The following is a 14518-nucleotide window of genomic DNA, read 5'->3' as shown; positions in this document are numbered from 1 at the left end:
TGTTAATTGAGCGTACCTAAGACCAATATTTCTTTTGGGGCGATGAGGGTAAAATATATGGAGGTTGATATCTGTGGGAATAAGAGACTCATGTTTGTGCCTCTCTTTGTGAACCTGGGCTGAAAAAATGGGTGGATGTGAAGCACAAATGCTTCAAACTACAACCTACAACACCTAGATATGTTTCAAGGGTGTGTGGTGTGTATATATATATAATATATAAATATATATATATATATATTTATAAATACATACTTCATCTTTTATTCTCAGTGCCTTTATGAATTGTTTGCTATCAGAGATCAGATGCCAAATATCAACTCTATATAGTGTTTACATAAAACTCTTTCACCTGAGTCCTCTGACAGAGAAATCAATGCAGGTTCGGGTCCTCAAAGAAAAACAATATAAATCAAATGCTAAAAGTCACATTTATATTCTGCTGTGTATATCCTTTGCTGCTGCAATATTCACATTTCCCCCACAGGCATGATTATACCATTTATGTGATCCCGCGGTATCAGATACTTCAGTTGAATGTTTACTCCATTCAAAGTTCATGACCAAGTCCTTCTCACACAAAGGTAAAAGCTTAAAAACTGGGGAGATAAGGGGATTTTTTTGGAAGGGAGGGGTGGATTCTGATAAAGGAGAAGATGAAGATGAAAAATAGACAGAACAAGCATATGAGCAAGAAAGAGGGACAGATACTGAAAATCCAGAGCTGCCAGGAGAGCCGGCCCTCTGTAGTGAACGGCTCATTCGCTGCGTTCCCAAGGTAACCAGTTAAAAGTATTCAGCAGAACAATGGCGATATCACTAGCCCTGTAATTTCACTGTACTGAAGCAGTGTGTGTGTGTGTGTGTGTGTGTGTGTGTGTGTGTGTGTGTGTTTGTGTGTCTGCATTATTTCACATCATGTGACAAGCTTGTATGTTGAATTAGAGGAGATATGAATTATTAATTTAAGTCCCATTATTTGCACACTGTAAAATATGACCAAAATGCAAATTGCAGGAAAAAAGTGACAAAAAATCACTGTAATCTACTCTGTGTGTGTGTGTGTGTGTGTGTGTGTGTGTGTGTGTGTGTGTGTGTGTGTTGACCTGTGACAAGCTGGAAAAGCCGAGGTTGTGGCAGCCAATTGCAGGGCGTCAGGGCCTCCCAGAATCCAGTGGGGCCACAACTCTATTTCAGCCTCGTCTCACTCCACAGCCACAGCGAGAGGTGGGCTCGGCCGCTGTGAGGCATAAATAAAAACATTAAAAAAAGTAAAAAAACTCTTACATCATCAGATCACCAGCACAAGGAGTAACCAATAGTGAAGAGATGTTAGGGTCAGAGGATCTACGTGCCCATCAGAAGACAAATCCGCAATGACATATGTAAAGCCCACGTTAGACCAAATATCTGCGATTGAGATGAAACTGTTTCAAAACGTTGCAAAGAGAACCTGCAGCGGTGTGAACTGGCCTGTCTCAGCTCAACTCAAGCCTCTGCTGATGTCACCTGCAACTCGGCTTGCCAAAATCGCCAGCAGCTGGTTTTATAACAAAGGATCATCACATTTCAATAGCCAATTTGCCTGTATCAAAGGCAGCTGGCCTTGTCAAAACGATCGAAGACGGCGTGTTCGCTTGCAGCAGCATTATCTGACGAAAGCCGTACTGACTAAATTACTTAGCACTAGTCATTTCAATTATTGTGGCGTATTTATTATGAATACCATCCCTCTAAAGCTCAGGCTGCTTTATGTTTCTTACCATTTATTTAATACTACAAAAGCAACCGTGAGTACGTGTTTCATTGTCATTATCCTCACTCTTATTTTTAAGGAGCTACAAATTATATTCAACCACAGAATAAGTCTGTAAAACTGAAAGTGCACACAGTTTGCTCCAGAGATCACAATCTCCTCTTGTTGCAGTGGTGTGCACTGGCAGGTTTTTAGAAAGTTCCAAAAAAGTTTCTCAGACCATTGATCTATACACACTCTGCATTGTATGTAGCATTAAGCACAACTTTTTGTCATTTGATTTTATATTAAGGGCAAAACAAAAACTAAGCACATTCTATAAGATAACAATACGTACTCAATGTAAATCAAGAGTTTCAAGGATATCACTGAAATCAGGTTTTCATATTATTTCTTCTGTTCAAGTGAGCCCCGTCTCCCTTTTACTGGGATGTCGATTTTCATTTCAGGAAAATTCCTGAAACAACTGGCACAGCATTAAAAGCTGAAATACCTTTGCATTGCTGCAATTGCCACAATGAGTTAACCTGAAAGGAGAGGTGCAGGAACAACAGAGCAACTCTAATCACACACACATGCACACAGTGTCCTTTCCTGGGGCTCTTTGGCTCCCACGAGGCAGGTGTGTGGATGAGCTCTCGGTGGCACGAGGTGTCAGAGGGGCAGATGCCGCCCACCTGATATCTCAGTGGAACTGTATGATGCAGCAGAGGACGCAGGTCACAGACGGATTACATAGACAGATACCACTGCAGTGTCTGATATGTAGCTTTTAAAAGAAGCAATAGGAGAGGAAAGAGAGGGGCAGAGGGGAGAGCCGAGGGAGGCTTGATGACGAGAGAAGAGAAATCATCTTTGCAGCGAAGGTCTAAAAAAAGCAGAGGGCAGAGAGAAATCAAGGTAAAGAGGGAGAGAATTAGGAGAGGAACTTAGGGGACATGTTTAAAGACAGGGAGAAGTGCTGCAGGAAAGAAAAAGCTTAAATAGGAAGAAAATTGTGAGAAATGAAAGGAGACACAGCAGAGGGAAGGAACGAATGGGAAGAGCAACAGAGAAGCAGTCAGACTGAAGAAAGAGGAAGAAAATGAGGCTGAAACCAAAAGGTCACAAATCACTCCAGATTGCAAAGGGACCTCTGCAACACTGGAATATTTGATTGATGTAAAAGGGACTGCAGTCCCTCACACACACACACAACACACACACACACACACACACAACTCACACTCACTGCACCACATGCATGCACAATGCATACGATACATCCTTTCATTACAGTAAATATCAGATAAAAGCCAGTGTTTGTTAAAAAGAACAAATTAATTATTTCATCACTGAAGACTGCATAACTGATCAATATTACATTAGATGTTGATGGAAGCCCTCTTCTTTTTTCTACTTATCTACATAAGGGTGTTTTGTTGTTTTGTCAATGTCTGTGTGTACATTTTAAGGGCTTGTGGGATGAATATTGACTTGAACTGACTATTGTATTGTAATACATGTGAGGCTCTTTATTTAAAGAAAAAAGTACCTTTTATTAAGCAGATGGTAGGTTATACAAATTTCACATAGATTTATGAATCCACACATTCAACAGTTTTTTCATGGTTTTCTGGTGACTGTATAAATATAATGGACATAAGCCACCATGACGTCACTCACTGGTTTGTGGACTGACATTTTGAAGCCTTTCGTTCGGCATTTTGAAGTCGCAATCTTGTTTTTTTGGCGCTAGAAGTGACTATATTTGGAGAGGTGGATCTGACTTATTACACTGAGTGTGACGCCTCACAGACAGCCTGTCCAGTCAAAGTGACCCTGCTGTTAATTTTACGCAACTTCAAGCCTTCATAAAATGTACACAGATGAGTTATTATAAAAATTACCCCACATACAGTTGTCCATATGGGTGTTGAGATTAGCCATAGAAACCAAAACCTTTTTTTTTTTGTACCAAGGCTATAAGTGTGTTATAGATTTCTGCTGTAAAGTTGGGCATTTTGACGCTCTTTGAGAGCCGACTCAGTGGGGCTATTTAGAGGACTGCAAGTTTTGGCACTTTTGTTTTTTCAGCCCTGGACGCTGCTAAGCTTGGTAACAACACAACTCAGCTTCAAATAAAAGAAAAAGGGAGTAAAAGAAGGAACAGGAGAACAGGTACATGCTGCAGATACGGAAAAACAGAAAAAATTTCGGCACACTAGCACATGCTTTGCCCAAAAGATTTATTCAAAATCTCCACACGTGTGACATTTCCTCACATGTGTGGAGATTTTGAATAAATCTTTTGGGAGCATATATGCTAGTGTGCTGATTTTTTCTGTTTTCCATATCTATTTTTGCTTGGTCCAGCATCTAGTTGTCATCGCTTTTGGTTGTGCGCGCTGCTTAAACTGTTTCTACATGCTGCAGATATTTCAATGTCTAATGTTTCTTGTCAATCAACAGAAAATACATTAAGAAGCAAAAATGCCCAGCACACGACTGCGGCTTCTAAACTATGACGATGTGCTGCTTCTTTTTTTTATCATTTTAGTGTCAAACTATTTTTGTTTTTTCAAGGACACAAACTGGTGTAACTACAATGAACACACACATTGTGAGTACTCATTAAAATACAGGAGGACTATAAAAACTGGGCATTCCCATTATTACTCGGTTACGCACAAAGGGCATCACGGCAATGTGACAAGCCCTCGTTGCCTCCTTCAAGTGCATGTGTGTGCCTGAGTGTGTGCTGTCTTAGGTTTTGCATGTTTTATTCATGTGTAACAGACACAACGAACCACATACTAATAGCTCCGGCCACACGTACAGACAGTAGCCTGGGGGCACATAAACATACATACACACTGCTAACGTCAGTAATAGAATACAAATTGGTACTTATAGAGAGAAAGGGAGAGAGATGGATTGAGATAATTACAGTCTGAGTGAGCAGAGATGTGTGTGTTTAACATACGTGTGTGTGTGTGTGCGTGAGCCTGTGCAGGTTTGGACGCCTGCTACACTGGGCGTAAACATTCCCCAGCTTGCTTTCATATTGAGCATATTACAGATATGGAGGAGAAGATGAGCTATTGATCAGTGTCAAAATATTCCCTCACTGAGGTGTGTGTAATGTGTGTTTGTGTGTGTTAGAATGAGGAGAGAAATAGAAAGAAAAATGGAGACAGACAAGCCGTAATAAGCCTGCGCGAGGCACAGACACAGACAATCGCATTTCTTTGGATGCTTCTGTGTGTGTTTGTGTGTATGTGGTCTAAAGGCTCAGGTGGGGGGTCAGTGTGATAGATGACCTCTGTGTCCTGCGGTGCATCTGACTTCCTGGACAGTGGAATTGAAAAACCTCAGAGCCTCTTTGTCACGCTGTGCTGGCTGTTAGAAATAAACTGCAGCTGTGATTCTCTGCTCAGCTAATACTGAGAAAAGTCGTCTATTTCATCCTCAGAGTGGAATTCCAACCAATAAGGTCTAATCAGTTTTCCTGTGTGTGTGTGTGTGTGTGTGTGTGTGTGTGTGTGTGTGTGTGTGTGTGTGGCTGCGAGTGTGGAGAGACAGTAATCAAGTGAAGTCGATACTACTGGCAATATTTCAGTACAAAAAGCACCTAATGAGAAGAAGCAAGGTCAAGCAAAAGCAATGTCTGCAGGCTGTCACCGGCTGTTTGAGCACAAATAATAATTACAATTCTAAACTAATTCAGCAAACAACAAACAGAAGCTGTTGGGTTTCAGCAACAACAAGTGAATACTCAATTGGATGAGCCAGATCAGCGGCATCAGTCTGATACTGCCCTCTGTTGTCAATATAGACAAAGTACAAGCATTCATTTCTGCACAGGACATTTGCAGGGCTTTTTATCTGGATCCTTTGTGGTGTTAAAAACATTGATGCAGAGGTGGTAGACATGTAGTGGGGAATTATTTTTAATTTAAAAGAGAAAAGTTTGCTTTTTACTCGCTTCACACAGCAGAAACTGGCGGTCTGTGCGGCTTCTCTGTCTACAATTACGATAAAATGCTGAAGTTGTGTACATGCATTGCACAAATGACATGAAAGAAGACGTTTGTGTGTTAAAACGATCTAAAAATCCAGTATAATGTAGAGAGATTATTGTAATATTTTGTTGAAACAAAATATCTATACCGAAGTTTAAGTGTTTGCACCATTCTCTCATTAACTCATTTTATAAAAAAGTACAAATGGTTTCTACTATATTGAAAATCTGTCATTGAAACTATTTCTGGAACACACAAGTGGCACCTAGTTTTAACTATGGCTGCAACTAACTCACTAAATGATTATTTTAACAAAACTGAATTTGTCAAATGTTAGAAAATGGTGAAACGTTTCCAAAGGGTGCAAACTTTTGTTTTTCATTGCCCTCTCCTGCCTTCATTGCAGGGATAAAATTCTCCAAAATTTCTTGTATTGTTTAATGTTTGTTTCCTTTTTTGTTTTCACAACCTTGCACTCTAATACTCTAAAAGCCTAATGTGTCCTCCTCGTTGGTGCTTCCCCACTCCTCCTCCAACCCTCCGGAGCTGGAGAGGGGTACTCTACTCAAGCACTAGGGGCACAAATCAAAAACTAATACTTACTAACTAAACTGAAATCCTCCCTAATTTTGAGGTCTAAAGGTGGTCAAGCATGCAGAGGTGACCTCTTCATATTGCTTCTTTTGTTTGACTGCAGCAGTCCAATGACATAACACAGATAAAAGCATCAGATCTTTAAATTTAAGTGTCTGAAACCAATAATGCCCGTAACATTAACTGATTATCAAAGTTGTTGCTGATTATTGTTTTGGTGACTTATTACTTCAGTCAGACTGAAGTTGTGATGTGGAGCAGCTGTGGATAAGCACATAGAGTGAGCAACAGCGACACTGAATCCTAATTACATCCAACAGTTTGGCCAGTGTCTTGTATGGTAGCTCTCTGTCATCAGTGTGTGTGAGACTGTGTGTGAATTGGTCTGTGGAGGGAGGGTTATTCTAACGACTAATTTATTCATTATTTTTAAGATTTTATTTAAAATTACAACATTATTATAACATTAATTTATATAAAAAAACTTATCACATTAATATTGAAATGTTTTATTTTGTCATCCGTGATTAAAAACAATATCAACCATTTTACTGAACTGAAGAATCGTTATAGACAGGAGAATTTGAAGTAGCTATAATTTTTTTCACTTAAGTAGCTATCTATATTTTCTTCCATCAGCTTTGCTAAAAAACAATATCAACCCTTTCACTGAACAAGAGAATTGTAGTTTTTTGTCTGTTCTTAAGTACCATCTACCTCATTGTAACATGCTGAGGCATGTTTTGCAAAACAACATATTTCTGTTATCAGTGATGTTGATGAGTTGCCCCAACCATATTACAAAAAGTACTTTATAAATGCAGTCCACTTACCATTAGCACAAACTACCTCTGTGCTTCTACAATACATCACGCACATATAACATGTGACAAGTTGTGATTTCTTAGCTCAGAAGTGTGAGTTAGCAGAGATAAATAACACACCAAACTCATATGCACCAATCATCTGTCATATCTGAGCGCCGTACCTTGACGCGGGTCAGGGTGCCGTTGGGTCGATCCGGGCGCTCTTCGTCAGAGAGCCGCCCGCTGCCAAAGCTGTCCATGGAGTGGGAGGAGATGGTGTGGCAGAGCTCCTCAAAGGAGTAGTCCCTGTCCCGGCACTTTTTGATCTCGTGGAGCAGTTTGGACAGCTCACTTGTCACAGCGTCATCTGGGGAAATTGCATAAAGCGTCAGAATAAAGTCAGGATCTACCTCTGTTAGTACCAGAGTGGTAAAGAATATAACTTATCTAACTGAATACAGAGAAAGACCACATACTGTAAAGTTTGATTCTTTGTTAAACCACCAAAAACAGACTGCACACAAGCACACAATAAAGTAGAAGATATTTCTGATCACTAGACAAAACTAATGGTTTCTATAACAGGCAAAAGAATGGATCAGCAGTAATTCAGCTTGTTGCAATGTTAAAATCTTAACACAGAGGGCAGCGCTGGATAGGGAAAATGCATGGCTGTTAAGAGCTGTAGTAACTGTCTTTCTCCACAAAAAGAGCTGCTCACCATGGCTGGAGTTTTATTTTATTGTCTGCCCACATTGCAAAAATAAATAGCACTTCAGATCCAATTTAGAGATAGATTTTGATTACAAAAAAAAATATAGAAATGCACAAAAATTAAGTTGAAATATATTCTGAATTAAAGTTAAATTCTTCCACAGGGCTGCACAGATTGCCTACAGTGCTTTCTCTACTTCTCTTTTTATGGAGGTTATTTCTAAAATGTTATTAGTGGGGCGACATAGCTAACCTATCGTTAATTCTGTGATAAAAGCACCAAATTTGGTACAAATATAGCTTAATGCATTTAGAAGAAATCTGGATATCGGGCAACTGCAGATTGGCGTTCTCATGACAATGACCCGTTTTTTATTACAATGCAAGGCAAAAATAAATGAAAGAAAAGACAACAAAATGATGAAATTGCATCTGCATGTTACAGCAATAACTGGATTCGACTGCAGCAGTGGAGGGTACAGCTGCATATTAACACAGGCCATGTAACAATGCTGAGTGAATGCACTGCCACCGAATTTTGATGTTGAGTGTTTGTATTAGATGCTGACTGCCAACTGCATTTAGGTGGAACAATATAACAACACAAAATATAATGACAAAATCGCACTATCGCAGGTAGTGGCTGGTCTTCAATGGTGTTACTGGTATTAGATGCTAACTAAGAAGAATACAGTGAGAGCTCACAGCGTATAGACCCACAGGTGATCTCGTGCCTTTAAAACTCAAAATAGAAAAGCTCTAAAGTGAATGGGGATGTCTGTAAACATGCAAAATAAAGTGCATATGTGAATGACACATAAATAACTGGGCCATTACATATAAAAATCATCTGTGCCACATTTGCTCTGGTATCCACCGTCTGACAAAATAATAGAAGAGTCTTTACTGATTCACAGCACAATATAATGAAAATACAATATAGTGAAATTACCAAGTACTTTGTAAATGTCCACAGAATTTTAAGTAAGTATTTTATTTGCTTCTCAGGGTTACTAGGATCTAGATTATGCCCATTATTGCATGTGGATCCAAGGGGATAGAAAAGTTTAACCAAACTTGTCACTTTAGCAAGGTTAGAATGATCATACATACTTATTTTTCAGAAGTTCTGTTACTAAAATACAACCAGAACGTACAAGAAAACTGTATACAGTATTAAAAACGCAAATATTTCACAATAAAACATTTTCCAACAGGCTAAAGTTGCAAATATTTACTGTGACCTCCTTTTCAACTGAGAATGTCGTGAACTCTCTCGGGAAGACATTTACAATACTAATCTTCTGGTGTATTTATACCAGGTTGCATTTAAGACATGTCCAAAGATAAATATTGGATTCCATGTGTCACACTATATATCAATTCTGTATTCTTTGTTTGTATCTTACTAAATAGACGTAAAGAGAGTATTAATTTTATATATTGTCATTACAACTTCATTAAAACTTATCTTTTTGCACAGTACCATAATTTTTTTCCACTGCTGTTTTTTTAATTTTCTAACACTTGCCATTTTTCGACTGAAACATTACTGGTCAGAAAACACACCTTGAATTTCAGTGTAAACCCGTTGATTGATTATGTGTTGCAGTTGTTGCCATTATTGTGTATGTGTATGTTTACTCACTCTTGTGTCTGAGGGAGGGGGAAGCAGAGGGCGAGGGGACAGAGGTTCGAGGTGCAGGGATGGGACACTTGCGAACAGGCTCCTCCACGATACTCCTCCTATCCATCTCGTCCATCATATATTCTACACGGACATGGAAACAAAGCAGGGAGAGATGGTGAGAAGATGCAGGGTACAAATAACAAGAAAAAAATGATATTTTGGGAAAACAGGAAGAAAGAGGAGGAAGAGGCTCCATCCTGAAGAGGAGTTTGGAGTAAAACGCAATGGTGGTGTGACGGTGGGGGAGGAAAAGCATTTCAGAGGCATTTTACTGGATCGATATAATAGCGCGGGCATCAGCATGGTAAACAGCTTGTGCTGCATTCAATTCGCACTTTTCCCCGTGCCGCAAATTCACTTCACAGCTTCTGCTAATAGAGCACTCTGCTGTTCATAAAAGCAAAAGAGAAGAATGATGTGAGGAGGGGGGAGAGGGGAGAAAGTAGGGAGGAGGAGCAGAGAAAGCAGGTTCAGGTGTGGGGGGCGGACAACACGTTGAAGACTAGATAATAAACTTGCTTAAGTGAGGCATTAGCAGCTGAATCCACACTAACACGCTTCCACAGAGAAATCGTGGCAGATTCCCTGCAGAGCTCTAATGAGGAATCCTATTCATGTCAGGAAAAGTGTATTTGTGTGTATTCCTGCTATGAATCGTGGCATTCAGCTCGATAATTATGATACACAACCATACATTAGCATACAATTACACTGAGCATAGGAATGTATATCAGAGAGTGTCTGACAGGGAGGACTGCACAGCTTTGACAGTTTTATTTCCCGGTACTCATACTTTAGATTTGTCATAAACAGCAGAAGACAAACAGCCTGACATTTCTGCTAAACTACTGCGCTGCACTACGAGTACATAACCAGTTGCTGGTGGGCTGTAAAAAGTGAACTGTTAATGAATCCGAACAGTAGAAGTAATGAGAATCTGTTCATAATGAGCAGCCTGTGGCAACCAGAAAGCCCCTCAGCTGGTACAATCAAGTAAATGACATATCTTTTGCTCTTTTTGTGTGTGTGTGTGTGTGTGTGTTTCCCTCTCCATCTCCTCTCCAACAGGAAATGGCATGCAGCTGATCTTTTCACCAAGTCACAGCTGTGTCCTCTTTCTCCCTCTGTGTCTTCCTCACTCACACACACCCAGTCTCCTATTCATGCTGAAGTCCAAATCTCTTTGTTTCCAGCACTGGTTTGCTGAAATCTTGATTTTGATTGCAGCTTTCCTCGCCAAGAATTTTTGACATTTAAAAAGCTACAAGTCATCTATTCATGTCTAGAAAAGTGTTTCCCTCATTGATTCTGAACAACTTAAAAAAGTGGGAAAAATTATCAGCGTGTAGTATTCCATAAAACTCTTACTAATACTAAATCATACCAAGTATGCCAAAAAAGTCACAAAAAATATATCTGTAAAAAAACAGTAATTTATAAGTCATTGTATAGTACTGTCATAGCATCGATAAAAATGTCATAGTACAGTATGCTGAAAAAGTTAAAAATACGTCATTCAAAAAAGTTATAGAATAATATTTGATAAAAACGTCCTAGTATAGTATAAAAACATCTTGGTAAAGTGTGCCAAAAAACATTTAAAAAAACCAAAACATGTTGTATCTTCAATAATAACATTATAGTAAAATATGCCAAAAGGGTCGGAAAATGTTGTTAAAAAAAGTAATGAAATATGTCTTCTTTGTTAGACTTTTAGTTTCATAAGCATTGTGCTCGGAGTCAGAGCGACGAGTCAGGGTCTCAAAAAGGCACAATATTGTATTTGTACTGCTCAGGATTTGAGTAGCAGAATTCAAAGGATGCTCGAATGAAAAATACATTAAAGCAGCTGCATTAACCCATTCAACCTCACTGATCCACGAGTGGTCAGTCAGTACAAGCTCATCCTGTGAAGCTTTGTTCAAATACATCCAACCTTACTTTAAATTCCAGTGGAGATCCAAAGGTGTTCAGAAATACCAAATATCAAGGTGAACATTGGGGAAATGTGTACAAAACAGCAAAACATCAACAATGTTTTGCATACTATTGATTTTTTTTAGGCCACTTGGGGGCAACAGAACAAGCACTAAATTTGTTGTTGCTAAAGTATTAGTTGTCTATTAACATATCCAGCAGACATGGAGAACATTAGTATTCATTTAGAGTTGTGTTTCTGGCCACCTGACAATTTTAAAACAAATACTCATTTTCTTCCAAGCTATGTGTTTTTCTCTTAAACTCCTGAGAAAAATATCTGACTCTTTAGCTACTAAATGCTTCACTTTGTTCACCAGTTCGTAGGCATGTAGTGTTACCAGAAATTTAGTAGCTGACACCCAATTCAATACCACGGTAAAAAGCAAAAACAAAATAAACCCCATGTGTTCAAATATGCACTCCTTTATCAAAATGTTTAGATTAAAATCAAAATATGCTATTAATCAGAAAATTCAGAATATGAGTCTGTGTGGGTTCATGAGATTTTGTCGGTGAGGAAACATAACGCTTACAATACGGTTAATAAAAATTATTAAGCAAGTAAGTAAAGCTTTATTTATATAGCACTTTTTAAAACACACAGTTACAAAGTGCTTCACAAAACACATATATACACACTTAAAAATATATCAGTGAATGAACGAGTTAATTGAGTTTCAGTGAATTACAATTTGGAACACTTTATAATGAGGGACAGACAAGACCAAAACAAACAAAGAAAAATATCACACATGGAGTGGCTATAGGAAGGTGTGCCTATAAAGGTGAGTTTTTAGTAGACGTTTAAAGCAGTCCAAGGACTCAACAAACCTAACGCGGTGGGGAAGATTGTTCCAGAGGGTAGGGGCTAAAACAGCGAATGCACGACCATGTTTTGTTTTAAAGTAGTAGCAGGGGACAGATAAGAGACTGGGGGCAAGGTTGTGCAGGGCTTTGATCGTTATCAACAGGATCTTGTGGTATATTCTGAATTTTACTGGAAGCCAATGGAGGAATGCAAGAATTGTTGTTATGTGGGTGCGACAGCTCGTCCTAGTCAGTAGTCTCACAGCTGCGTTTTGAACCAGTTGTAACCGATTCAGAGCAGCATGACTAAGGCGTTTGTAAAGAGAATTACAAAAAAAAGTGGGAGAAAATGAAAGTGTGTATTAGTAACTCAAGATGCTTGGAAGACAACGTACATCTGATTTTTTAAATATTTCAGTTACATGACAGTCAAAATTCCTGTTCTGCACTTGTACATATCAGATGTGATGGCTGGTCTCCTCCACTAGCACATTTTACCCAAAAGTTGAAAAAGTTGAAAATTTTTCAACTCTCAGCAACCACAAAAGTTGTTAAACAAGCAGTGCTCACACAGAACAGACCCTCATTGCCTGGTGATGCTGTTACCATTTGTAGCACAGTGCATATACACAACACTCCCAGTGCAAAGAATTAACAAAATACACTGACTTCATGAAAAAAGTGCTTTTCTTTTTGATGGGTCGAGATAGAGCTGTTGCTGCAGGTGTGTTTGTCAAAATTTTACACGTTGTTGTTGTTGTTCTTCCACGCTGGTAGGCGTTCTTCTTCTTGCTTTGACTTTAAACAGCAGACCAGAACACTTAAAGGCAGATATGCTGCCCCGTTAGGTCCAGAGTAATTGCATTCCCAGTACCTACTGTACTGCAGAAAACAAGTACCATCATGTTATAAGAATATGTATCAGTTCTTTGGACTACTACTATATTTTACCAACTTTGTCTGCTGTTTGGTGCTAAGCAGGTAGAATACAGTGGTTTTTTTAGCACTTTCTTGTTGAAAACAGGCGCCTGTTGCCAGTAGAAACAATGTTGATGAGAGCCGTGAGACTGATAAGCTGTGGATCATGGAACCAAATTTATTTATTGTATCAGATTCTTTGAGCATTACATGAAACTTGAAACTGGAATCCCCAATTACGACTGCTCTGTATGTTGCATCACTGTGTTTTCCCTGGTTTAATGTCAGCTTTATGTCTGTTATTTTCTAGCTGTGGCCAATTTGTAACATTCCTCAGAGTTAGTCTGTGTTTCCCTTTCTATATTTGCCCCCGAGTTAAGACCAACACACTGTTAATTTTGGCTCTGACATATTCTCCTCATCCCTCTATCCCTCTGTTACTGTCTGCCTTTATCTCGCCCTCTTTAAATCATGTGTAACTGCGTGGCTTACATACACCCACAGATTACACAACGAAAGATCGTGAAGGCCTCCGAGCCGCAGATTACAGCGTTCACACTCAGCCTCATAATCACCTCAGGACAACGCTGTCTTTAGAAGTTGCAATCTGGAGAATCTCTGGGTCTCCGGGGACAGTGGACTAAACTCACACTAACAATCACTGGTGACACACAAAACACATACTGCAGCAAACATGAGAGCATAAACAGACCTTTAAATGGCAGGTCCAAGACCAATATGAGGAAGACTGAGGTTAGAAAGTGAAAACACAAAAAAATTATATATATTACTCTGTTGCTGAAATAGGCTGACAAGGATTATCTGCAATGGGAAAGTGCTGCAGTTGCATGATGAAAAAAGTCTGATTACAATTCGGATAAAATATGGAATATTAATAAGACTTCGCCTTGGGCTCTGAGGAATTATAGTGGCTATCTTTTACTATATTTACATTTTAGGGACCAAAGGATTAACCGATTTAATTGGGAAAATAATCTGCAGATTAATTGAGAAGGAAAGTAATTGTTAGCTGCAGCCCCATTTAAAAGCACAATAATCTTTTTCCCTCCCTGTGGTATTTTTTCGGCAAAGATGATTTTGACAGGCATGAACATGCTAACTCACAAAGAATTTTTGAATATTTAAACACTCTTGCACAGTCCCTCTTTCCTACAGTTCTTCTTTCAAACTGTTATCGCTTTAAAACCGTGCTCCTTCGTGATTTTAATGCTCCAGTCTGCCTGTGGTC

The 14518-nt window shown here is 39.0% G+C and overlaps 1 protein-coding gene across 1 annotated transcript in view; it reads right to left on the bottom strand.

The window, feature by feature from the left end:
* LOC121961353 (ankyrin repeat and sterile alpha motif domain-containing protein 1B-like) overlaps positions 1–14518 on the bottom strand; it is a 283009-nt gene that overhangs the window by 158232 nt on the left and 110259 nt on the right. The window contains 5 exon segments of the mRNA XM_042511305.1: positions 1107–1142; positions 1144–1188; positions 1190–1240; positions 7343–7527; positions 9523–9645. Of these exon segments, the coding sequence (XP_042367239.1) occupies positions 1107–1142; positions 1144–1188; positions 1190–1240; positions 7343–7527; positions 9523–9645 (440 nt within the window).

Source organism: Plectropomus leopardus, chromosome 22 (assembly GCF_008729295.1).
Source record: "Plectropomus leopardus isolate mb chromosome 22, YSFRI_Pleo_2.0, whole genome shotgun sequence".
Classification (NCBI taxonomy): domain Eukaryota; kingdom Metazoa; phylum Chordata; class Actinopteri; order Perciformes; family Serranidae; genus Plectropomus; species Plectropomus leopardus.
The sequence above is the reverse complement of the archived record's forward strand: the minus strand, read 5'-3'. Positions and strand labels throughout refer to the sequence as shown.